We start from the raw sequence: 26,008 nt of genomic DNA, 5'->3' as shown, positions 1-26,008 counted from the left end.
AAAAGAATGTTACCGTACATAGAGTGTTTGAATTATTTTAAGGAAAAATCAAACTGACAATGAGGGAAGAAGTCTGAAACTGAGAATTGGGATATCAGAATTCCCTTTTTAAAAGGGGGGCTTACCATCATATCCAATTAAGGGGGGAAAGGGAAGCTTTTAATGTTTCATAGATTATAGTATTTTAATATTCTGTTGGATGCCACCCAGAGTGGCTGGGGAAACCCAGCCAGATGGGCGGGGTATAAATAAATAAATTATTATTATTATTATTATTATTATTATTATTATTATTATTATTATACTACCTAGGAGTAAATTCCATTAATTCAATATGACTTCTGAGCAGACATGTATAGAATTGTGCGGTAAATGTTTTATCCCTTATCTACTAGCCTGCCTTGATTTTAAAATGTAAATGTTGTATGTGACTAAATTTACGATAGTATGTTCTTAAAATATCAAAAATTATCTTTATGAATATAAAATATAAACATGACTCAAATTTCCCATGGTGTTATAGTACTAAATTCAGATACATGGCAACATGTATCTTACTACAACATACTAGAAACACAAATTAAATGGTATATTCGAAAGAAAAAGGCAAAACATTCAGCTACCGCTGAACAGAATTCTACACTTTCCAAAAGTCTCCTCCATTTCACACTGAAATAAATGTCAGATAACATCTCACAGTAACATTACCTCCAATACACAGCAAATATTGCTGTGTTTATTTTTCTAGCATTCCATCTCCTAGCTGTAAAAATAGTTTGCAGTACAAATGAAAGCTCCAAGTACTTTGAAACAGTTGCATTGCTCTAGCCGGCAAAAATGTAGGCAGTAAGGAGGGAGGCATTCATCTCCTGTAGATGGAGTCTGTTAAAAGAGCACCAAAATGAATAGAGCATGCTGATCATCTGGGAATTCAGAACCTACAGTGATTAATTAGGCCTTATTTTGTCTTGAATAGATTTACTAAGCTATTTTCAACTCGCCACACTGTTTGTAATTACCAAAAATCACACCTCCATTGGCTGGCCTGAGTTACCTCATGCATGAACAACAATTTGATTGAGCGCTCTTTTTAGTATTTCATTCGGCATTGTAATTAGCCATAATCATAGACTTCCTGGGTGCATGAGAATGTGCAAACGACCAATTCACAACCCTATCCTATTTGAATATGAATCTTCTCACTAAGCGGCAATTTAAGAAAGGGAAACAAAAAGCGGTTTTCTCTAGGGAATTTTGCAAAGCAGTCCTGATTTAATTCTTTCTCTTTCTTTCTCTCACTCTTTTTTTTTTATATATAAAAAAGTTCCCATTTCAAGCATTTGGATTCTGTTTGCTAAAACAAGGCTTGCTTAATGAAGACAATGGCTTATTATTTCTTGAAGTGGCACAACAGGACCCAAGCCTTACAAGCCCAGTTCTTTCAGCTGCTGCCAAGGACACAAGAAACAAAGGAGCCAGCAGTAACAGGAGGCAAATAGAACTCTTTGCTTTCGGCTGCAGTTTGGGAACACTGTCCCTGGAGCAGGACCTGGGTCTCTTACTATTCTAGAACTTGGGCATTTTTCCTGTGAATGAGTCATGCACTGTCGAAAACAATCCCCACAGTGGGGACTTCAAAAGCAAAGGGGGGCGGGCATCGGTGGTGCCATCAGAAGTACATTCATAGTGAGCCATCTAATGGTGACAAAGTCTCTCCCTCCTTTAATATTTCTTATCAAAACTCCAGCGGGAGACTTAAAAACAAGCACTGAAAGGAATCCAGATAAATCCTTTGCCAAAGTAGAGGAAATTAGGTGAGAAAATATGAGTTTTGGAGAACAATGACCTGAGCTGGATCCCACTTTAATATCAGAATGTGTTTTACAACCACTTGGATTAAGAGTAGAAAGTTTTAGCAGTACATTAAATGTCAGGTATGGAGAATTTTTATTTAAATAATCACATATCTTTTAAAATCTATGTCATTTAAAAGGTAAATGTTTACTTTTAATGTGTGTCTAAAAAGAAAAAGCTAAAAAGAGAGAGCTAATACAGGAGTTTTAAAAATATTGACCACTGAAATATGGAAAATGTGTGACACAAAATTAGTATTAATTGTGATCAGTTTGATAGCCTTCATCTTTTCTAAAATGGCCCTATTTACAAATATCAGAATTGTATCTATAATTGTTTTTAAAAGAAAAAGAAAGAAAATCTTTTCCCATCATATTTAGGATCCAAAAAAATACATAAAATTATGAGTATTATTATCTTCATTTTTACATATTATGAAGCCTACATATAATCCCCATGTAGCTGACAATGTTAGTGAGCTGGCTTTCCTGAATTCTGAAGGGATACTTCCCCACTAATATTTTAAACAGTCTTGGGACAGGAAAAAAGACGATGCATTCACAGCAGTCTTTAGTTAAGATTGGAAAATCTCTTAAGCCTGGAGTATTTTTACACTTAACTTTATACCAAGCATATCAGAAATGTATGTATATGTAAAAATGTCAAATAACTACTTAATACCAATTACACAGAAGGGGGGGGGAGGCTGTGATTTAACACAAGCGAAGTTCAACATTGTCACTATAAGCTGCATTATTAGTTCATTTGCGCTTCAAATATCTTACAGTGAAAATTTTCTTGCTTTTTCATGCAAGACCATTTGCAGTCATTCACAGTCGTCAACAGCTATCAGTCAGTCAATCACCCATTTCCACCACCCTTCTGAGTGATACCCCCCCACCCTTTCCCTACATAAGTGCCTGGGGACTTCTGCTTCAGTGTATCTGAAGAAGTGTGCATGCACACCAAAGCTCATACCAAAATAAAAATTTAGTTGGTCTTTAAGGTGCTGCTGGAAGGAATTTTTTTATTTTGTTTCGACAGTGAAAATATTTATCCATGAATACTCGCACAATAAGGTAAGGTTAGCAAACAAGGTGGCATATCAAACAAATAAAATGATATTTGTACTGCCAGTTTGTGTTTTTATATCTTCATGTGGAATATATTAAAGAATTATGAACTGCAATTATATTAAAGGTAAAGGGACCCCTGACAGTTAAGTCCAGTTGCAGACGACTCTGGGATTGCGGCGCTCATCTCGCTTTACTGACCGAGGGAGCCAACGTTTGTCCGCAGACAGTTTTTCCGAGTCATGTGGCCAGCATGACTAAGCCGCTTCTGGCGAAACCAGAGCAGTGCATCTGTCCAATACTGCTTACCAATAGATTTTCTTTCTTAAGGCCTCCTTCCTGAACTACTCCAATGCACTTGCATGTACCCTTGAAGATGGTCCAAGTCCTAAACAGCTTTGGACCCAAGTGCTTTGGGTTCAGTTTCCTTAGAATGAGGGATGGTGGAGACTGTGGTGTCATTCGGATATATGGTTTATTTACACATATATACAACCTGAGCCTAAGATGGAAGGGCTCGTGGCATTGACACTGCAGAAGGTCTCAATTCTCCCATGATCACAGCCTTGGAATCAAACAGAAATCAAGCATGGCTCTCACTCTGTTCCTTCTTCCTGCTTCTAGCCCTCAGCTCACAACTGCCTTGGCTTTTGTCCTTCCCACTACCAGCCAGGTGAGAAAGGGGAGCCCACCATTTGCTCTCTAGCACAGAGCAGCTTCCTTTGTTACACTGACAACCAGACTTAGGTGATAACTAAGTCTGCCAACCTAGCAGTTTGAAAGCATGTCAAAGTGCAAGTAGATAAATAGGTACCGCTACAGTGGGAAGGTAAACGGCATTTCTGTGTGCTGCTCTGGTTCGCCAGTAGCGGCTTTGTCATGCTGGCCACATGACCTGGAAGCTGTACGCTGGCTCCCTCGGCCAGTAACACGAGATGAGCGCCACAACCCCAGAGTCGGTCACGACTGGACCTAATGGTCAGGGGTCCCTTTACCTTTGCAACACTTGCTTGGCTAATTCAACAATTGAATTCTCCATTAGATTTTAACCCTTACTGGATCCAGGACACCAGGAACTAGAAGTGATTCAGACTAATCCCCCAAACACATAACAGTATTAACAGTTACTAATTAATGTGTATCATAGCTATCTGCAGATCTGAGATGCAACTGAGGAACAAATACAGCCTTTAACTTGTGAGAACACTACTCTCTGTCTGCTGTTGCTTTGATGAAAACTAAAACACAAAGTGTTGTATCCAGTTGTACCCTTCTACTCAATGAAAGCTCTTTCATTCAGTGGAGGCTTCCACAAATGGAACATGAGGTGATTTCTGCTGATTCACTATTACTCATTTGATTAGAGACCCTTTGGGAAACATGGGAGGTAACAAGGAGACAAGTGATACAGAAATTATCTCCTGCCTTCCTGTTCATGGAAGCTTGTGCTAGCACAAAGAGCCTGCCAAGAGTGGAAGGACACAAATGGAAACAGCCCACTACCAACAGACAACAGAGGCTTCAGTTCAAATGAACTCCTATAAAAATTAGTCTATATTTTAATCTACTTTAAATCCTGCAAAGAAGGAATCAAACATTAATTTAAAAACTGGTGTAGAGAAAAATGCCTCTTTGGGCTCATTAAGGTTATTAATTTGGACAGTTGGATTCCGCTTAACTGGGAAGAAATATCTTGATTATTCAACAACCTCTTGCTAACTATGCTTCATTCACTTTGGTGACTGAATTTAACAACTTTCTAACCTGTCCTCTGAGAGATTTCTTTAAGTGAGACAAGATTATTTTTCTTTCTTTTTTCTCCGGGATCAAACGAGTGAGATCTTAAGAAAATGCAGAAAATGTAAAATTTAACTCATCGTAATTGCTCGGAGAAGAGATATATCTTTTAGAATTACCAAGAGGACCAGAAGATTGTTAGGAAAAAATATAATTTGATATTGGTATCTATAATAAATGCATATGCTGCAATAACTTTCATATGGTATTGTGAACATTTAGTCAAACAAGGACGCTGACTGAAGACATTTGGGTAACCTTGTATTGCCCTAGAACTCAATTTTCTTCCATGGGGTTCAAAGTACTTTTTTACACATTCTTGACTGAGGTTCCAATTTTCTGTTCAGCCATTCACATCTCAGCCCTTGAACTGAGATTGCATACTTTGGTCTGGGGTTTGATTCATTTATACCTTTTCATAGCCATACAACTTTTCATATATTTATGTGCAGTGTGAAAGTGTCTGCAAAGTTCTGGTGTCGTATAGCTGTCAGACTTCACAATAATTTCATAGTCTTTTAAGCAAAATGATATTGTTCTATTGTTGTACATAATCATATTCCAAAAATACTCAAATTTTCAGGTTTTGATGTCTGGATTTTATTCAGCTATGTTCCATGAATTGTCAAAAATGCTGCTCAAAATTGTTGGCTTATTTCTTTTGCAAATTGCTAGCATTTATAAGCTGTATTACAAGCTTGCTAAAATTGCTTTGCTTTAGTCAAGTTCATCTTTAAAGCTAAGCCTCTGCTTACTTCAATTTAATTCTTGGATGTGTTCCATACAAGACATAATGTTGTTGCTGATGTTGTTGTTTTAAATCAGCTGGGTTAAGCAGATGTCATCATTAAAAGTATCACCGACATGACTATTCTGAATTTGAATTTGCAGAATTTAATTAATGTGCAATGCAGCATAATGTAAATGTCAAAGTTCTTATTACATTCATTTACTTTGTCACTGATTCAACTATATAAAATTTTGTGTTTGTATGTTATCATTCTACAATGGTGCCCCGCTAGACGAATTTAATTCGTTCCACGGGTCTTTTCTTATAGTGAAAAATTCGTCTAGCGAATCCCATAGGAATGCATTGAATTTTTTTTGCCCATAGGAACGCATTAATTGAATTTCAATGCATTCCTATGGGAAACTGCGATTCGCTAGACAATTTTTTCATAAAACGAATTCGTCTAGCGAGGCAACCTCCGCTCGAAAAATCCTTTCGTTAAGTGGAAATTTCGTTAAGCAGGGCATTCGTTAAGCGAGGCACCACTGTACATATACTGAAGTACTGTATGAACATCAGTGCAAGAGGCACCTGATTTGTATGGATTCTCTAATAACTAATTAATTTACATTGATGTACAATTTACTATTTAAATGTGAATTCATGAATTTAAAGATTCTTGATTGACTTCTTGGGGCAGGGAGATTACTTTTCACCAAAACAGAATCATTTATCTTCTCCCAATACTGATATGAAGAATTTTTGAGATACTTTATGCACTTGCAATAATCCTCTTTTAATGTTATTTTCTTTATGTCTCTGTTGCAGCATTCTTGTACACTGGGTTAGATTCCCTTAATTTCCTCTCCCCACATATGACATTTTACTTCCTACATTATAATGGATGAACTGTAAATATACATTTTTATTGAATCTTGGGAATAATGAATGGGCATCTTAGAAATGGATGAAAGTCCTGTAATTGCTTCTAAGCCTGCTTTCCCCTTAGTGGATTGTATCTGAATTGCTTGAAGTGTGTTGGTTAGTATTTTTGTGAAAATCTTATATATAACTGGTAAATGACTTATTGATCTAAACTTCTGAAAGTGACTTTTGTTCCATTCCTTGAACAAAAGTATGATGGCACAATTCAATTTTTGAACTATTTTTTTGCTTAATGCATTTTGGGAATGGCAACTGCCATGTTTCCAATATTCCATATGTCAAAAGCCAAGCAGGAAAAAGTCAGGTCAGGAAAGACCTTGAAGCATCACAGCTAGAACAACATATGCATTAGGCACTTTATGGATAAAGCAAAGTTAAATTCAGATGGCCGTCTTTTAAAAGTATATCACTTGGTGGCTCTAGCTACTTTGAATGTTAGAATACAGGGCACCACCAACTGCATACAAAAGCAAATATATAGTCCTGCTATAAGCCCTACAGAGCTGTCCCTAACTTACCTATCCCTAACTTACCTATGGCTGCAGTAGCATGGCTATGGGGCTAAGTGCACACAGTGGTAGCACAATGTTTGCTGGGTTCCTGAAGTTTTTTTTTTAAAAAAATATTATTATTAATTGTTGTTGTTGTTGTTGTTGAACGGTCTGTATAAAGGGACCAGTGGCGAGGTAAAAACAATATTTTAAATTAGATGCCAAGTTTGGGGGGGGGGGGAACCCTGCACAACACAGAGTTCCTCCTGCTACCCATATGTCACACAAATCAGCTCTTAATGCAAGCCCAGGCATTAAGTACAGTAGCAAAAATCACACAGAGATACACACACACACACACACACACACAGAGAGAGAGAGAGAGAGAGAGAGAGAGAGAGAGAGAGAGAGAGAGCTTGTTGCATTGCACACAGTACCACCTAATAGCAGCCACAGAACTTGCAATGTGACCTCCATGTTTCCTATTAACTAAACATGACCTCTGGTCCAGTTATGTGCTTCTAGCTGGAAAGAGAAGTATCACAGCAATCTCCTGCAAGTGACATTATTGATTTAGCAGATATCAAAACATAACTTTTAGGGGGGAATGTTCATTGAACATTAGTGATCATTATTGTTACCAACCATTTTATATTTCTGGCCATAGACCATTTTGAAGCATTTTGTGAACTTAAAATAATACAACAAACTCCTTAAATGAGGTACACTTCCCTGCCCATGAATAATATCCTTTTTTAAAAAAATCACCCACAGAAACAGGGCTGACTTATGACACTTTAATTAGAGCATTTAATTTGAATATGTACTTAATTAAAATATAACTTGTTAATTCATTAGCCTTGGGTTATAACTGTGATACCAATTTTCAAGCATCTAATATGTCCTCCAGCACATAATTTATTTCATTACACTAAAGAAGTTTTTAGTGATTATGCCTTAAAATTATTGCAAACACATTTCTTGTTTGATACTGCAACAAATTAGAAGAAAGAAATGACTGATCAGATACCCTGCTATACTACTATGCAGAAATATAAAAAGATAAAACTGAACATGTACAGTTTTTGTCAAGGATTGTTAGATGGTTGTTGAATGTAGAGATTACCTTAATCAATTCTTCAGTTGTTTTCTTTGTAATACTGCAGTAAAGTTATGCTATGTTTAATATCACATAAAGAATCTGGCATACTAATAGCAAACATTACAACAATATAAAACCATAAAACCATACAGTTAAATCATAAAAAATAAAAAATGCGTTAAAAGCAAAATAATTATAAACAAACATCAGTAGACCATTGTGGGTGATGTGCTCTTAATTGCATGTCATAGGCAGAACAGAAAAGTTTTCATTTTAAAATTTGACATGGAAGGCACCTGCAGAATCTCTACTGGCAGGGTGTTCCACAGGTTGTAGGATCACAGAATTGTAGAGTTGGAACGGACCCCGGGGGTCATCTAATTCAACTCCCTGTAATAAAGGAATTCTGTCCACTGCCCACAGAACATTGCACCACCAATGTTCTGGTTAACAGCCAGACACACAGACTCATTGCACCACAGGGTGATGACACTAAAGGCTCAGTTTCGCATCATGGTCAAGTGAACCTCAGCAATTTGGGGAATGAATGCTTCTGTGTGCTTCTGCACTCAGAGCATAATGAAGTTGCAAGATGGGATTGTAACTGGCAGCTGGAATATTTTATACAAGAATTAGACTATGATTACAAACTGAAACCTCCATGCTCAGAGGCAGTATACTTGTAAGTACCAGAAGCTGGGGACAAAACTAAGGAGGGTGTCTATTGCCTTTATGTTGTAATTGTGAGCTTCTGAGAAACATTTGAATGGTCCATGTTGGAAACAGAATGCTGGACCCTTGGTGTGATTCAGCAAGGCAGTGCTTACATTCTGATGCCTGCCCAGCAAATTGCTTCACAGCAAGGAAGCAATGCACCAATCAACTTTTTTTGTACATTCCTAGGAAACCAGAGGTGAATTGCACTTATCTTTTTGAACAGCAGTAGTTTAATGCAGCTATAATGTCTGTAGTAAAGCCCTTCACTTTGCCACAACAGTGGGAAGCAAACTATTGCTATCCCTTTCGGCTTTGTTCTCAGGCTGAGAACAAAACAGCGAATATTTTATTTTCTGATGGGGGGAATATGGGCCAGACTCCCTTTCTAAAGAGGAATTCTAATCCCACCTTGCTCATGAAGACAGAGGTAGTTTGACTCTGTCTCTCTCAAGCAACAGCAGTGGCAAACTCTTTGTGGTTCTTGCAGCAGTGTGGTGTAGTGGTTAAGAGCGGTAGACTCGTAATCTGGGGAACCGGGTTCGCACCTCCGCTCCTCCACATGAAGCTGCTGGGGGACCTTGGACTAGTCACACTTCTCTGAAGTCTCTCAGCCCCACCCACCTCACAGAGTGTTTGTTGTGGGGGAGGAACGGAAAGGAGAATGTTAGCCGCTTTGAGACTCCTTCAGGTAGTGATAAAGCGGGATATCAAATCCAAACTCTTTTTCCCTTCTTCTTCTTCAGCATTAATTTAAAGATGCACTGCCAGTACTAATTATGTAGTTTTGTACATACTATGGCACCTTTTGTACATACTACAACCCTAGTCAAATGCATCAGCAGCTGTAATTCCAGCAATAAAGTGCCAGTTCAAATGTCCTGTATGAATGATGAAGAGTTCAAGGATAGGCAAAAGACACCTGCTCTAGGCAGCAGAAAAGTTGTCATGAAATGGTGAGAATCATAGTTGCCTCCTCCGTGATAATGGATTCTCTTGCTAATTGTGCTTTCACAAGTCTGAAAGTGCAATGTAGGATGCTACAGTCATTATTTTATGAACAGGGGAGGGGGGAGAAGAACGAGGGACAACAGCCTATGCTTTTTCCTGATATCCGCGAAAATGAATTTAACACATAATCCTGGGGGACCACTCCAACATTAGGACAACACAGACTAAGACTCTCAAGAGACTAAATGATGATGCTGCCTCCTAAAAACTACTGCACTTCGGGTTGCCTGGTAGCAGTGCTGGCACAAAACATTTTGCTGTCAGAAGCACAGCCCAAATGGTGCCCCTGCCACTTTAAAAAGGCTTGGTACACTATTCAGACACCAATTTCTTCCTTCAGCTCTACCCTGCCATGATCTTGTGTGGAAGGGCCAACCCTGCCTAGTAATAAAGATAGTATTATATCTAAGTGAATGGATTCATTTGATAACCAAGTCAACATACCTGCCCAGTTTCTCCTTTATTAAGCTACACTTAAAAGAGCATTTGGAAATTACCATTGCCCAAGATATCTTCTGTTGTATAATACAACACTATGACTGTAGACTGCAACAATACAGAAGTAGTTATGGTATCACATTTCTCTGACATGCCTTTAGAAGAGACACAATGTGGCTGATTAAAATCTGTTGTATGTATGAACACCAGGAGAGTATAGGGTGATTAAAAATATAACCAGTATGAGATTAAAGTGATCTGGAAAGTCATTCTTCCGCTAATAGTGTCACATCAGAATAGACAGTTTTGCACCAGCGCAAATGAAAACATCAAACACACATTGATTTTCCTGATGGTCACATTGTCAATTTCATTTGGTTTGCTACCTGCCAAAATGCTTTCTTTCTTTCTTTGTAGCCCTTGAGTAAAAGGAAGGGGGATGATTGCTGATAGGACAGAGACCAAGCCATTCATTATGTTTCTAATTGGGACAGGTCTTTGGATTCACCTCCAAGGCAGAATCGAAAAATTTATCAAAGCTTCAGGTAACACTGAAGAGAAATTTACTTCCTGACAAGCAACAAGCAGCTCTTTCAAGACTGATGCTTCCGTGTGCGGTTTAAAGATTAGAGTGCAACAAGCTCAGACACTTGTAGATGGCAGCCTTTGTAGCTGGGGGAGAAAAGGCTATCAGGTCTGAAGCACACTGCGATAACAAGATGTTGCCCCAATGCTACCAGTTACCTGCCAGGCATTCTTCCTTTTTGGAGAAGAGGTAGCTGTTTTAACTGAAAGAGGAGGGGCCATTTGTTTTCCTCCTGGCTGCCAATCTACCACATTTTGAAGCTTATAACACTGCATGTTTCCCCTTGGGTCCATAGTAATGTGAATTGTCTTTATCCAAGTGCCTAACAAATCATTGTCACAGAGCAGCACCCGACCTTTCTTTTCAATCTATGCACTTTTCAGGAGTTATAAATCAGTTGACTTTCAAGCTCGATGAGATGGCATATGCCCCGGTTTGAAGAACAGATGGAGGCTTGGGGGGAAATTGTTTCTGCAGGCTTGCTACAAGCAGCACAGCTCCATAAAAGTGAACCATTTGCACTAATTTCTCACATAAATTATACAGGCAGAGAGCACCAGCCCATTCAGCAGAAGAAAAAAATCATCTATTTTTCAGAGGTCATTTAACAAATTTAAATTAAAGCTATTTCTGATACAGGAGGTTTTCACCCTGTGCAGTTTCAAGAAATGACAATTTGCATCAGATAAGAGGATAGCTTTGAATTCTGTAAACAAGAAACAAAACCACAGAATCGGCTTCTAAAACACTGCAATTTCTCTATAATCCTAGTTAAACCACATGTATTGATGAATAGAAGAATTAATAATTGAGAAATTGTTGCTGTTCACTACAAAAGTCAGGTAAACTATCCACTTCCGTTAATAGGCCATATATACACACAACACACACACACACACACACACACACACACACACACACACACTCCTACCAGCCAGAAGTCAACTTTTAACAGAGTCCATTATTGAAAGAAAAAGTAATATAGGCATTTCCAAGGCAACATCCTTTGTTCTTTAGGAGAAACAGATTATTCAACTGTTAAATCAATGTATGTGTCACTATTTTAACAAATATGGTACTTCACTTAAGGAGGCAGGAAAGACATTTCATTCAGTGTTTTGAATTATAAATATGAAAGAATAGGAAAGAACAAACAGTGTGTTGCAACCATGCATGCTTCCTTGTGGTCTTTCCCCTGTGACTGCCCCTATAGTAGGGCTCCTGATGGACCTGGGGCAAGCAGGGAGGGCTACAGGTAGCCCCAGGGCCTCTCCCAGTCAGACAAGCCACCCGGATGGAAATGGGAGCATTCTAGGGGGGAAGGGGGAGACATGAGCGGTCCCCCTTCCTCCCTTTTATGGCTTACCAGATTTCAGGGAGCACTGGAACTGCTGGAGGTGACCTTTTAGGTCCCCCAAACCTCCACGGCCAGGGTGACTGAGCTCTGCTTTCCAAAAAGAGGCCCTTTCCACCTAGCTGAAGTCCTTTCCAAGGCGTCCTCCTCCACTTAGAACATTCAAAAGCCGGTGGGTCCTCAAAAGCCCCAAACTAAAAGCCAAGAAAAATTGGATGCCAAGAGGAAGAAAGGGGGGATTTATGTGGCTGGGAAAGAGCGAAAAGCCGGCAGGAGTAGCAGAAGGAAAGCCAGGAATAAACAGAGAAGGAATAACAAATGGGGGGGGGATCCCTTCCAATATGGCATTCCCGCCTCTTTTGCCGTGCCTGCAATGCAACATGCAGTGGAGCTGGCAGGAAATAGAACTTGAGGGGTTGTCTCAGCCCCCAAGGTGCATTTTCTAAAAGAGATAACTTCCTGCCAGTGAAGAAATAGGTGAAGACAACCTATATTGTATCATGGATCACATTCATCCCTACAGAATAAGAGAAAGTTCTATGTGGCTCAGATAGCAAAAATGATGGTGAAGTGATGAATAGTTGATGAATAGTTATTTTTTTGTTATTTTTTTAAACCCTCCTGTGACCATTAGTGCCAAGCATCATCATCATCATATTATTATTATTATTATTATTAATATTATTATAGTGAAAGCCCACTCTGGGCAGCTTTCAACAAAATATAACAAATACATTAAAACATCAGTTATTAAAAACTTCCCTAAACATAATTACTCTGAATTCTATAGTTATTATAGAATTTTTTCAGTTATGTCAGAAATACTTAGTTTGATGGATTGTTTCCTCTTTCATTGTATAACAATATTGCCGGGACATATAATGAAACATCCACTCAGAGAATTGCCACCATCATCTGAGGAAGATAAAAACTATGAATGCTTGACCTTAACAAGATATATGGGAAAAGATAATATTTCCAGGAACCAAGCAATTAAGGGTTTTAACAGCTAAATTCAAGCCTACAAATGGGGCCTTCATACATTCATTATATATTTTTAAAAAACCAATGATGCACTCTTATCCACATATAATTGCAACCAGGGCTGTCTTAAGCATATCTGGCGCCCTGGCGCCATGGTGTGAAGATCCCTCCGGCCCCCGGCCCGTTTCCCAGCACAGCTGTCTGGCAGCCCTGCGCCACCCAGCCTTGCCGTAGGGCCGGCCCTGATTGCAACATGCACTTTTAACGTGTATCTTTATTGTGCATATTTGCTGATTTGCTTCATTTATTTGCCAACTTGTTTTTAAACTTTGATTTCATTAGAATTTTTAATGAATATTTTATATTTATATGAAAACTGCTTAAATTGTTTTTGTTGATTAAGCGGTATATACATCTTGTCAAATAATATAGATAAATAAAATCTAAATTTGGCCCTTAGTTATCTTATGCAAGAGTGGATTGATAATTCATCCGCACCGAATCACTGTCGTTTGATTTTGCAAGACAAAAAAAACCTAAAATTGATTTTACAATACAAATTACAGAAGTCAGGGAACCAGCCAGTTTATGTGCTAAAGTAATTTTGGTATGCGTGAAAGAAAAAAAGAAACGGCTAAGAAATACCGGGACGTTGCAACAACTGTTCATAGAGCAACTGCAGAGAATTTTGATTGCATGGACTGACTATCAAGCACACTCTTTTCAAATCTGCTTATGTGTGTTTGCTTACACAAGGCGGCATCTCTGAGGCAGCAGCTCTGAGGCAGCATCAGCTAAAGGCAGAGGAAATGATGCATTGTGTTCCAAGGTGAAGAAACTGTATTTATTCTAGCATTTCCCTTCCTGTTGCATTACAAGTCTTGTATCTCTGTTCCTGTGGATCACAGCCTGTTTTTATTATATCTGAAGAAGTAAGAAAATACTGCTGCTGAGTAAGTGCACTGCTTCATTTCTCTCTTTTCAAAAGACTTCTGTAAGCCTTTCAACACCATTTTTTTTTGGGGGGGGATTCACTTCCAGCACTATAAATCTCTACTCATGTGTAAATCTAATTGAGTTCAATGGGGTTTACTCCTGGGCAAGTGGTTATAGGATAGCAGACTTTGGTTGCAATATCCTAATCTCAGATCTGTTTACTGGGGCTAACTCCAGGTAAGTAACTACAACCTAAGGGGTTAAACCAAAGACACCACAGGAGAAGTTTTGAGAACACTGGAAAACAGCCATTAACTTTCTATATATATTCGTGTTCAATTATGACATTATGTGGAAATTTGCAAGGGAAACAACATAATTTATCTAAAACCAAATTAATTAATAGCTAATTCAGATTGTGCAGGGGAAACCACATTAGAATAAAATCAGTTAGCTTTTAAGGTGGCACAAGACTCTTGTTTTTGTTCAACTAAATATTCATTTCAGTAGCTTTAAAGTTATTTTTTATTGGAAATAGGGTTCATAAATAATTGAACAACAACAGTGGAAAGTTATAAGAATCAATAGATAGTGATTTTCAAAAATTGATCAACACATACAAAAGCACTTACAAAAATAAAAAAGAATTGATTAGAAGCATTTTACTTTGAACTAAATGGAAGAGCATGCCCTTTGGCTGTATTTACAGCCAAAGGGTGAGGGAGAGAACCCCACCGCCTTTCAACTCTATAAAATGTCCCACTGATCAGCAAAAACAGAAAGTTAATAAGGGAGAGATATTTGATGGTTTTTGGTCTTTCCTCAGAGCCACCCAACATCCTACCATCCTGATTGAAAAGGTTTTTGTGGCCTCGCTATTAGTAATGTTCATCTTCTTACAAAAAAATCACTGCAAGAAATAGATGGCAGGTGGGCAGCGGGGGGACCACTGACTTACCAAGTGTGAAATGAATCATGATATGCATCACATACAAACAGAATGAAAAAATAAAGGACAATAACAGAATGGTGATATATTGCATAGTTATGTGAATCCTGAAATATTTGTGGCAAAGGTAGTATTTTCCTCCACCTACCCCGCTAGTCCTTTATTTTGTAAGACTAACTTTTACAAATAAATGTGGTTGTGCAAATGCCACTTATCCAACTGCTTACACAGAACTCTAGACATCATGTCATACTCTCTATGGTGCCTTGATGATCACTGCACACATGTACGCTTGCACTGGTCCAGCTGATGATCCACAAATTTACACAGCAGCTTCCATTTTCAGAGCAGGTCTCACCGGCAAAACAAGTTATGTGCATTTATATTTCTGTAATGTGATTTATATTGGTTTTGGAGCTTTGTGGTTGCTGTTATTTTTTTAAAAAAAAAAACTTTCTGTTGCTCTTTGCACTCTCCAGAATGCATGACTGATCAGGCACATATTCCCACCTTCATGCCCACACACAAAAGACAAACCAATGTTCCCAAAATATGAAGGAACTCATAAGCTTAGATCAAGATTTACTGAGAGTGGGACTCCACTCATACAAGAGAGGGGAGACTATTTTTATTGATTCCTGCTACGCCCCCTGAAAATCTGCTCTGGGGTTTTTTTCAGGAGCAAGGGAGGTTGAATGGGGGGGGGGGGTGCAGGAGAAAGTGAGAATTCAAGAAAATACCTCCTCAGTTCCTCTAACGCAATACTTTGCTAGTTTGAAGTTACATTTTGTTTGAATGCTGAAGCACAAGGAAAATTTATGCATGGCTCAAAAGCATTTTTGAAGCATTCTAGGGTGATGGGGTAGGGGAAATGTCAGATTAAATGCCAGAGAATACCTTGTCCCGCTGCTGCCTGTGAAAAGCTGCCCACTCATACACTGTCACTCTTAACACATTCTCCAACCACTATCAGTGGGCAACAAGAGATACTCTTGTCATCATCAGTGCCCGTAGGATCCAACTTCATTTCTCTTTGGTGAGGTCCCGTAGGACCAGAATATCTTTCTTTTTCTTTTTAAGACCAGAATATATTTCAATATTACATTAACATCCACACACACCCAAAAATTCTCTAGAACTAGATTAATGCATGTGCAGACCTATGACTAGAAGAGAGTTACCACTGACAGGACCACATCATGTGTACTTAAGGTGTTGGAGATGTGCCACAGTACCAGCATTTGTCCACACTTGAAATGTGTTTTTGGTAAAGTCAGTGAGGAGTCCAGTGCACTCTGAATACAATTTTCTGTTGGGTAAAGTGCAGTTTAAAGTGCAAAGTAATCACTCATACCGACACTAAAATTGCCTTCCACTGTTGTTCCTGTACTGCACATTTCAGGTATATGTTTGTAAACACATATGATTAACAACAGCATGTCACACCACAAAGCAAGGGCTTATAGAAGGGAACTGTGTTAGAAACCAACAGAAATAAAAAAACCCAGCACCAGGAAACAAATTGGCCAGTCTAATAACACAACTCTCCTCACTGCATTGCACGGCAGCAGCAACGGAAGGAACAGAAAATGTGGTCACGTGGATAACACAGCTCTCCTCGTTGTGTTGCTCCACAGTGACAAGGGAAAGAACTTGGGAGAAAGAATGCTGTCCTACAAATCCCCTCACAACCCTGCAGCCAGCCAGGGAAGGCAACAGAGGAGCAAGTAAACCTGTTAACATACACACAAAGCACACCCTGAAACAGGTGCATCAGATCAGCAAAGTCTCTGCTTTCTCACTCTTCAGTCTAGATGTTCCCCAGAGTAGATTGAGAGTTAGCAAACAGTCCTATGCAGCTGACAGGTCTCTAAAGTCTTAAGCCTTCTCTTGTGACTCAGACAAAAGATACTGGTAGACAACGAAAGAGGTTTAAAGATGCTCTCAAGGCCAATCTAAAAAAATGTAGTATAAGCACTGATGACTGGGAAACCCTGGCCTGCGAATGCTCCAGTTGGGGAACAGCCTTTACCAAAGGTGATGTGGACTTTGAAGAAGCATGAACTCAAGGCACAAAGGAGAAACAAGATAAGAGGAAGGCACATTTGACAAACCCTCACCATGATCAACTCCCACCCAAAAACCTATGTCCCCACTGTGGGAGGGCATGTGGATCCAGAATTAGCCTCCACAGTCACTTATGGACTCAATGTTAACACCGTTTTCATGGAAGGCAATCTTACTTGGCTATGAGTGATCGCCAAAGAAAGAACAGTGAACTGAATGCAAGGTCAAATTTCTTTCTTGTGCCATTCATTCTTCATACCCCAGTGAAAGCTATTTGTGCCTATTTTGCTAATCAGGGGAAATCCTAATTACATCATTAACTGCCCCCCAAGATAACTCTTCTATCACACCCAGCTCAGTAAATCCTCCTTCATTAAGAGGAACACAATAATTTCACAAGGATGGCCCTAAGGCAAATTTTGCCTCTAGACAGAGGAACCAGGGCATACTCTTAACACTTATCTCTCCAGGAGAGCAAGCACCTCTTGGACAAAAGTAGTAGAGTGCCCTCTCTCTGCTCCGTGTCTCACCTTCACTAAACAAAGATTATTCCTGCAGCTTCTCCCATCAGGTTTGCCATCTTGGAATGCAGGCCTGTAAGGCCTTCAAAATAGAGGAGGCTTGCTGCTCTCGGTTCTCCATTCCCACCTTGTGCTGGATATTTCCCCCCTGAGACTTGCAGCACATTAGTTAAGGCCTTAATCTTTGTCACATGCATGGATAAATTATGCAAAGGAGTCAGAAGCTCATCAGATGATGTCAAGGTAGATGCTGGGCCCGCCATAGGATCAAACGGAAGCTTTTCCATGGTGCTTCCTACTTTATTACCTTTTGCTGGCATTTGCAGCCTAGGACAAGGTAACATAATAAGACTGTATCACTGGCAAACAGTGACTAAATATACTGAAGAAACCCATTATTTCTTATTGTACAGAACAATAAGAATCTTGCTCCCCCCTTTTAAAATAATACTTTAAAAAATCTTTAATCTTATCTACTTAAGTTAAACTGTTTTCATACTTGTATTCCTGTTTCTCTCCACTTCTCCCCTGCATTCCCTTTCCTTTGTGTATTCATTCAAATCAAATGTATTATTGTATTGATCATAAGCCTTAAGAAAAAATAAAACATATTGGATGTATCTAATGGTAGCTCTGCCTTCACTGGAAAATGCTTCTGCTCATTTAAGCTATCACCGGATACAACCAATTGAGCATAAATTGATAATGTCATATAAATATTCATATAAAACTTTATATAATCAGCAACATGCAACCATACAAGAAAGCATGCATTCAGGGCCATCCCTAAGCCCAGGTGTGGTGGCGCCTGCTGAGAGGCGCGGTGGAGGCCGCCCCAGGCGCGCCTCTCAGCTGTTCAGCGGCTTCAGGCCGCTCTCCAGAGGCGCACAGGCCTGGGGCCGCCTCCGCCGTGCGCAGGGGCGTCGCAACAGGGGGCAGGCAGCGCCCCCTGGGCCAGGGCCAGCCCTACAGCCTGGCTGGGTTGTGCAGGGCTCTGGTCCTCCAGGCGGCAGCCGCGCTGCGCGCTGTGCCCACCCACCCGCCACGCTGGGAAACGGGGTGGGGCGGGGGCGCCGGAGGGATCTGTCGCACCACGGTGCCAGGTATGCTTGAGACGGCCCTGCATGCATTACAATTCTCAGTTATTTCTTCAATTATCTACTACATGGCTTTTCTTATAAAATGGATGGCATGTTACCACCATGAAAGTAAATACAAAGTTTTTTTTCTGTTGTTACTCTGTTACTAATGTCAAGCAGAAATACAATTTTCTGTTAGATCATTGGTTGTGCCCATCTAAAAATGGAGCCAAATGCATCCATTAAATTATATTAAAAACTTGCAGGTAGGATCTAATTGTTTGATATGTTTTGTACATAACAAATTGTTTAGTCATTTCATAAATAATAAATATTATTCACTCAGTGACCCAACTAGTCATATCTGTTTTTGTTTTTATTAACAAAACTACAGCAGCTTAAATTAAGGTCATTTTCCACAGGGCCCACATAAGCATTCGAATAATAAGTTAGGTCTTTTCTCCCTCATTCAAAGAATGCCCAATTTTTTTGTTATTCTTAATTCTGTTTCCAGAAAAATCTGAACCCAGCCCAATAAATTGCATACAGAGACACACACAGTCACCCCAACACACACACATACATAAAAGGAAAGTCATTCTTTGATAACCAAAATAATTAAATAGAAAGAGCAGGTTAAAGATCAGCATTCATTTTTCAAATTAAATTTAAAAGCCTGCTCTAGTTACTTAAAAGATTGGCAAGTTTTACAAATAACATCACCAAGCCTTTTAGAGAGAAACACTGCTGCATTAGAATGAAGTCATTAGGCAATACATTTATTTTGAAGCCAATTAACCTTTTGTCAGAGATGTCGGAACCATAATGGTTTCAGCAGTGGAGGTCAGCCTCTAACAGGGGCACGTATGACAGCGATTACGCTGTCTGACATATGCTGCAGACTGGGAGTGCAGCCGTGGAATGAGAATCTGCCTTCGTTTGTATTCTGCTCTGCATTTCAAGGGAGCAGGCAATCTTGACCTATCCATTTAGGTAATTAAAGCTTCCATTTGGAACTGTCCTGCAGGAAGGTGAAATTTGGGGGGAGATAAATGGCTGCTGCTCACTGTATCCAGCCACTTCCATCATTTGATGGACTGCCTGAAATAGGCTGGGTTGCCAGGTCCTCATAAAAATAGAGATGAATTGAGCAGGAGACAATTCTCTAAGGCAAAGCAACTCTGTCATTTTCCTTTTTTGCAGCATATAATTTAATTGTTAGCCAAGGTAGATGGCTGACTCAGGAGGCCACTCTCTAACTGCTCTCCCACCATCTTCTATTTGCTAAGAAATTACTCCACTTTATTTACTTATAAGCCAACGTTTTTTTTGGCAATGAGAGATGTCACTTCAATAAGCGCAGCTGGCTGTCACAGCTGCGCCCTGACTTACCTTCCAGGCTATTTTGTTTCCTCTTGTATCGTGCTCAAGGGCGATTGGGAAGTCACCTCGCTCATAAAACTTGCGAAATGCTGTAGGCTTTGTTGGTCTTTCTTTAAATGCTCCTGCCGCTGGGGGACCTTTCACCTAAAAAAAAAAATTAAATTAAAAACCCATCATATAAAATTTGTCTGTATGTATCAAGAAATATACTTGTGATTAAATTAGAGATTTAACCAAATTGGCAAAGAAATCAGTGTGCCACACATCACCAATGTCAAACATTCACTGTCAGTGTTTTCTATGGAATATTTGTCCCAGGGTTTTTCTTGGAGAATTAGCAGGTATAGGAAACACAAGGTGGTTTTTAAATGAATACATATGACTTTGTTTGCAGTAGCATTTCACTTCACGAGCAGTCTTAATGAAAATGTTAATCATCAGATGCAAAATCTGTGAATAATTGTTCATAAAATTTAGCACACATTGGAGGTAATATACCCATTGGGAATAGGTACTAGGAGAGGAGGTAAATTATACATTGGGAGTTGGTAGTACAGACAGTGCTTTTTTCAGGGGGGACGCAGTGGTACACATACCCGTAAACATTTTGTGAATCTAAGTTTGGCCTCATTGAGGGGCAGTATTGCAATATGAGTAGGAAAATGAGAGTAGTTTTTTAAAGAAAAAAAGCACTGAGTACAGATTTCCGGTATAAATCCAGGGTAGGTGTGTATTATTATTATTACCGTATTGTTGTTGTTTTTGTTGTTGTTATCATCATCATCATCATCATCATCATCATCATTGAATTTATATACCACCCTATACCTGCAGGTCTCAGGGCAGTTATGCATAGGCATAAAGTTGCATCCAAAATGATATCTCAGTTAAAAATTCCTGAATGAAAAATTAACAAAGCAGGTTAACACCAAATGGATGAGCATTTGCTCCAGCAGCTTGAATAACTGAAGTTGCTAATCCCCATCCCATCCCAAGACTGTGCCTGTGAAGAGGAGCTGTCAGGGTTGGGATAGGCCTAACGGCAGTAAATATCTGCTATTCAATTCTGCAAAGTGATGTGTCTCTTCAGAGGACATCTGACCATCTGGATAGCTCAGTTGGTTGGAGTGCAGTGCTGATAACGCCAAGGTTGCAGGTTCGATCCCCATATGGGACAGCTACATATTCCTGCATTGCAGGGGGTTGGACTAGATGATCCTCAAGGCCCCTTCCAATGCTACAATTCTATTCTGTTCTGTTCTGTTCTGTTCTATGAAGGTTGGGCAAAGGAATTCTACATAGGGCCAAATCATTGGTCCTTACTGACAGAAAGGTCAATCCAGGCACATACTTGTTTATTAAATACATGCTCCAGTTTGGCTACAAAGTGCGAGTACAGGTTAACTTCTAACACTAAAAGGAGTGGGTGGAAGAAGAGAACAAAGTCCATTACCATCCAGCATTACTGCAGGAATAAAGCATAGAATTGTAGAGTTGGAAGGGATCACAAGGGTCATATATAGTCCAACCCCCTGCAATATTTCACTTAATATGGGGCTCAAACCCACAACCCTGAGATTAAGAGTCTCATCTTAAAGTCTGAGCTAACTCCCAGCTGATGTAGTTTCTAAGGCAAATGTGATTATTCTAGCTATGGATCACAAGACTGTATTCACATGGTTCAAAAATCTTGTGAGTAACATGATCCTCTCCATAACAGGTTATTCATTTTTATTCACTTTAAAGTACCTATGTCCTGCTTAATAAATGTCAAAGCATTATAAACATGATTAAAACATGCAATATATAATAAAAGAGTAGAAAAATAACCAGTATAAGAATACAGTTTCTGTTTTTCCACAGTGATCAATGATATATACATATATATATAATATTGTCAATGTGTTACTTATTCCTAAGGGAGAATGTTCCAATTCCACATGGCAGGTACTATCACACTGATGGCCCTATGCCAGGTGGCACAAGACATATTTTAGGATCATGCAGTACCACCAGTAGGGTCTCTCTGGGTAATCTCAGTCAACCAGCAGGTGTGCAAGGGAGTGTCTGCACATTTTTACTACTACTACTACTACTACCACCAATAATAATAATAATAATAATAATAATAAACAAAATGATATTATACTTGACATAAACAAATTAAGTGCTAAATATGTGCTAAGGGGAGTGGGCAAAATTATACATTCTTAAAAATATAAATTATGATGCTTCCTGTAATGAAGCATGTTCTACTTTTTAACATTAATCATTCATCAGATACTGTAAAGGAAAGGAAAGGAACTAGGAAATTTCCAAGAAATTATGGTAACCTAGCAACATTACATGGATCCACTCATCTAGTGAAAGGCACAAAACCCCCTAAAAATAATAGATCTGAAAACAAGATATTAAAAGCAATTTATAATAAGCAAACCACATGTCAATTCTTCACTGTTGTAATAGAAGATTAAAATAATTGTTTATTAATTACAAGTGACATTTCCTTATAATGTCTCTGGGAAGGAAACTCTAGAAAGTAAAGTTTAATGCTCATTTATCACACATTTTATAGGTTGACAATTAGTATTAATGTACTCCAGAGGTACTCCGACAAGTATTTTATTATTCAAGATCTGTATTTGCTCCTTTGGAATCAAACATATCATCTGAACATTTGTCATGGAGAAATATGTGATTCAAGAAGGGGACTTAAATACAATTGATTTTCAAAGCCTTCAGTTACTTGGGCTACTAGATCAACTATGGTCCCTTTTTTTGTTAATTTGAGGAAAGGTGAAAAAAGTTTAAAATAGATGTCCATTTATGGAGATAAACTGAAGAAAACTTAGAGAAAGCAGCACTGATTGCTACAGTTTTAGGACATGCAAGAAAAAAGACAACAAAACTGTTATGTTGTAGTACTGGAAGCAGTTGAAGTACTGGAAGCATCCTGAGCAAGTTTGCAGATGACACCAAATTGGGAGGGGTGGCTAATACCCCAGAGGACAGTATCACACTTCAAAATGACCTTAACAGATTAGACAACTGGGCCAAAGCAAACAAGATGAATTTTAACAAGGAGAAATGTAAAGTACTACACTTGGGCAAAAAAATGAAAAGCACAAATACAGGATGGGAGACACCTGGCTTGAGAGCAGTACATGTGAAAAGGTTCTTGGAGTCTTGGTAGACCACAAACTTGACATGAGTCAACAGTGTGATGCAGCAGCTAAAAAAGCCAATGCAATTCTGGGCTGCATCAATAGGAGTATAGCATCTAGATCAAGGGACGTAATAGTACCACTGTATTCTGCTCTGGTCAGACCTCACCTGGAGTACTGTGTCCAGTTCTGGGCACCACAGTTCAAGAAGGATACTGACAAGCTGGAATGTGTCCAGAAGAGGGCAACCAAAATGGTCAAAGGCCTGGAAACAATGCCTTATGAGGAACGGCTTAGGGAGCTGGGTATGTTTAGCCTGGAGAAGAGAAGGTTAAGGGGTGATATGATAGCCATGTTCAAATATATAAAAGGATGTCATATAGAAGAGGGAGAAAGGTTGTTTTCTGCTGCTCCAGAGAAGTGGACACGGAGCAATGGATTCAAACAACAAGAAAGAAGATTCCACCTAAACATTAGGAAGAACTTCCTGACAGTAAGAGCTGTTCGGCAGTGGAATTTGCTACCAAGGAGTGTGGTGGAGTCTCCTTCTTTGGAGGTCTTTAAGCAGAGGCTTGACAGCCATATGTCAAGAATGCTTTGATGGTGTTTCCTGCTTGGCAGGGGGTTGGACTGGATAGCCCTTGTGGTCTCTTCCAACTCTATGATTCTATGATTCTATGTCTTCACTTTAAATACCAGTATTCAAATATGTAAACGAACGCAGGGCAAGAGTAAATAAAACTAGAACCTTGGTCCATCACATGAAGCTGAATGTTGGTCCATCACATGAAGCATGAAGATTCAGGACAGATAAAAGCACATAGCTCTGGAATTTGCTACCACAAGATGTAGTGATGGTCAAGACTTTAAAAGGTGTGTAGACAAATTAATGGTGGATAAGGCTACCAAGGGCCTCTAGCAATAATAGTTGTGTACTACCTTTGATGTGGTATGTAAATACAGTAAATACTAGTTACTGGGAATCACAAGTGAGTGTTGTTGTACTCATTTCCTGCTTACAGGCATCTGGTGGGCCAGCCTGAGAACAAGTTGCTTGAGGAGAAGGGCCTTTGGTCTGATGTAGCAGATTGGCCTTAGACCATCATGAATATCTTTAACATGGTGTTTTGGGGTTCCCACTATCATGCAGTGTTGGCAGTGTAAACCCTATTATGTAAACCATAGATTGGAAATCCAGTTAAGGATCATGAAGTCCCACCATTGAAGAATATTTACATCTCCATTCTAAAATCTCTTGGCAGATTTCATACATTCTGCTAAGATAGTGAGCATTTGGGAAGCAGGATTCTAACTTAATTATGTAAGACGAACAAGGCACACTGGTTCTCCAATCAATTTTAATCAGTTGCCCTTAATAATGTTATCGATATTGACCATAATATACCTAGTCATAGCTAAAGTTATAGTTCTACAAACTACACACTTCAGGGTCATGCCCCATAAAAAGTAGTAAGAGCAAAAAATAATCCAGTAGTTTCATTGAAATATGCAACCCTATCCTATATAATTCTCCTCAGTAGTAAATTTCACTGAGGTCAATCGGACTTTCTCCAAAATAATGTGCCCAGGATTGCAGCATTATAGTGAAATCCTAATCCTGTTTAGTCCTATTGGATTTAATCAGGTTTACTCGCAGGTAAGTGGGGATAGGATCGCAGTCTTAGCCATGATTAAAAGTGCAAAATTGGGGGCAAATCTGGAATTTATTGAGCAGCACACTGGATAGTACTCTGCTTTTAAAACAAAGGATTTTCAAAACTAGTTTGCAATATGTCATGGGAGGGGAAAGTTTTGCAAGGGGGGGGGAACCAACAGTTTTCAAGATTGTGGCTGACAAAACTATATAATGAAGCATAACTAGAGCAGTTTACAGTTAAGCTGTTCACTTTGCAGAAAGTCACAGCTAAGAAAGAGAGACGTGACTTGATCCTTCTGTGAATCATCGCAATTGCAAAATGGAAATTATAATACTATTCCAGTTAATGCAAATTAGATTAATTGGAAGTTAGTGGCTAACAGTCTTAGAATCACTGAAAATCTCACACATCTGGTTAGAAGCTAAATGAGTGCAAAGAACAAACGTTAGCTCATTTTCTTCTTATCTCCTATACAATGAACCCTAATGGGTTGGTTTCAAATGTCATATCTCAAATAAGCAGACGAGCCAGTGTGCCCAAATGAGGACATAAACCGAGGGGACAGAACTAGCCCTTTAGAGAGAGAACTGGAGAAAGCAATACAACACAATGGGATTTAATCATGTGAAACATGAGGCTCCTTGGATGCTCGTCTCACTTCAAGGCAATAATTTTACAAAAGCTTATAACATTTATTAATAACATTTAACCACCCTGTGATCCACAAATGAAGAGCAGTATAGAAACTAAATAAATAAAAATTCAGTTTTGCACCCTCATTAGCGAGTATAGTCCTTATGCTTTTTTCTGGAGTATCATTAGTCCCATCAGTTAAAGAGACTAGTACTAAAACATTTTCCAAAAAATATGTTATGTGACTACATACTGTACTCTAAACCATTTTTTTATTCCATACTTATAAATGAAACATTAAAATCCAGGAAGCAAGCTGTCTCAGACCGCTTAAGCATAATTTACACAACCACTAGTTTTACTTGATGAATATTTCTCACATGTTAATGACTTTAAATAGGCCCACCAGTCACATGTATTGCAGATATTCCTATAGGCAGATGTATGAAACAGCATATAAAAATATGCTCCCGTCTAAAAAGTTATAATGGCGACTCAAGAGTCTCACAGCAAATATTTAACAGGTGTTCAAGGAAGTT

The 26,008-nt window shown here is 39.0% G+C and overlaps 1 protein-coding gene across 3 annotated transcripts in view; it reads right to left on the bottom strand.

Moving 5' to 3' along the window:
• Window positions 1-26,008, bottom strand: part of PACRG (parkin coregulated) — a 213,942-nt gene that overhangs the window by 161,300 nt on the left and 26,634 nt on the right. For all 3 annotated transcript variants that reach the window (XM_088666304.1, XM_035108596.3, XM_060272802.2), the window contains exon 2: window positions 20,024-20,158. In XM_088666304.1, coding sequence (XP_088522430.1) covers window positions 20,024-20,158 — 135 coding nt within the window. The remainder of the gene's footprint in view (window positions 1-20,023; window positions 20,159-26,008) is intronic.

The sequence above is a fragment of the Zootoca vivipara genome, chromosome 3, assembly GCF_965207765.1.
Source record: "Zootoca vivipara chromosome 3, rZooViv2.hap1.1, whole genome shotgun sequence".
Classification (NCBI taxonomy): domain Eukaryota; kingdom Metazoa; phylum Chordata; class Lepidosauria; order Squamata; family Lacertidae; genus Zootoca; species Zootoca vivipara.
The sequence above is the reverse complement of the archived record's forward strand: the minus strand, read 5'-3'. Positions and strand labels throughout refer to the sequence as shown.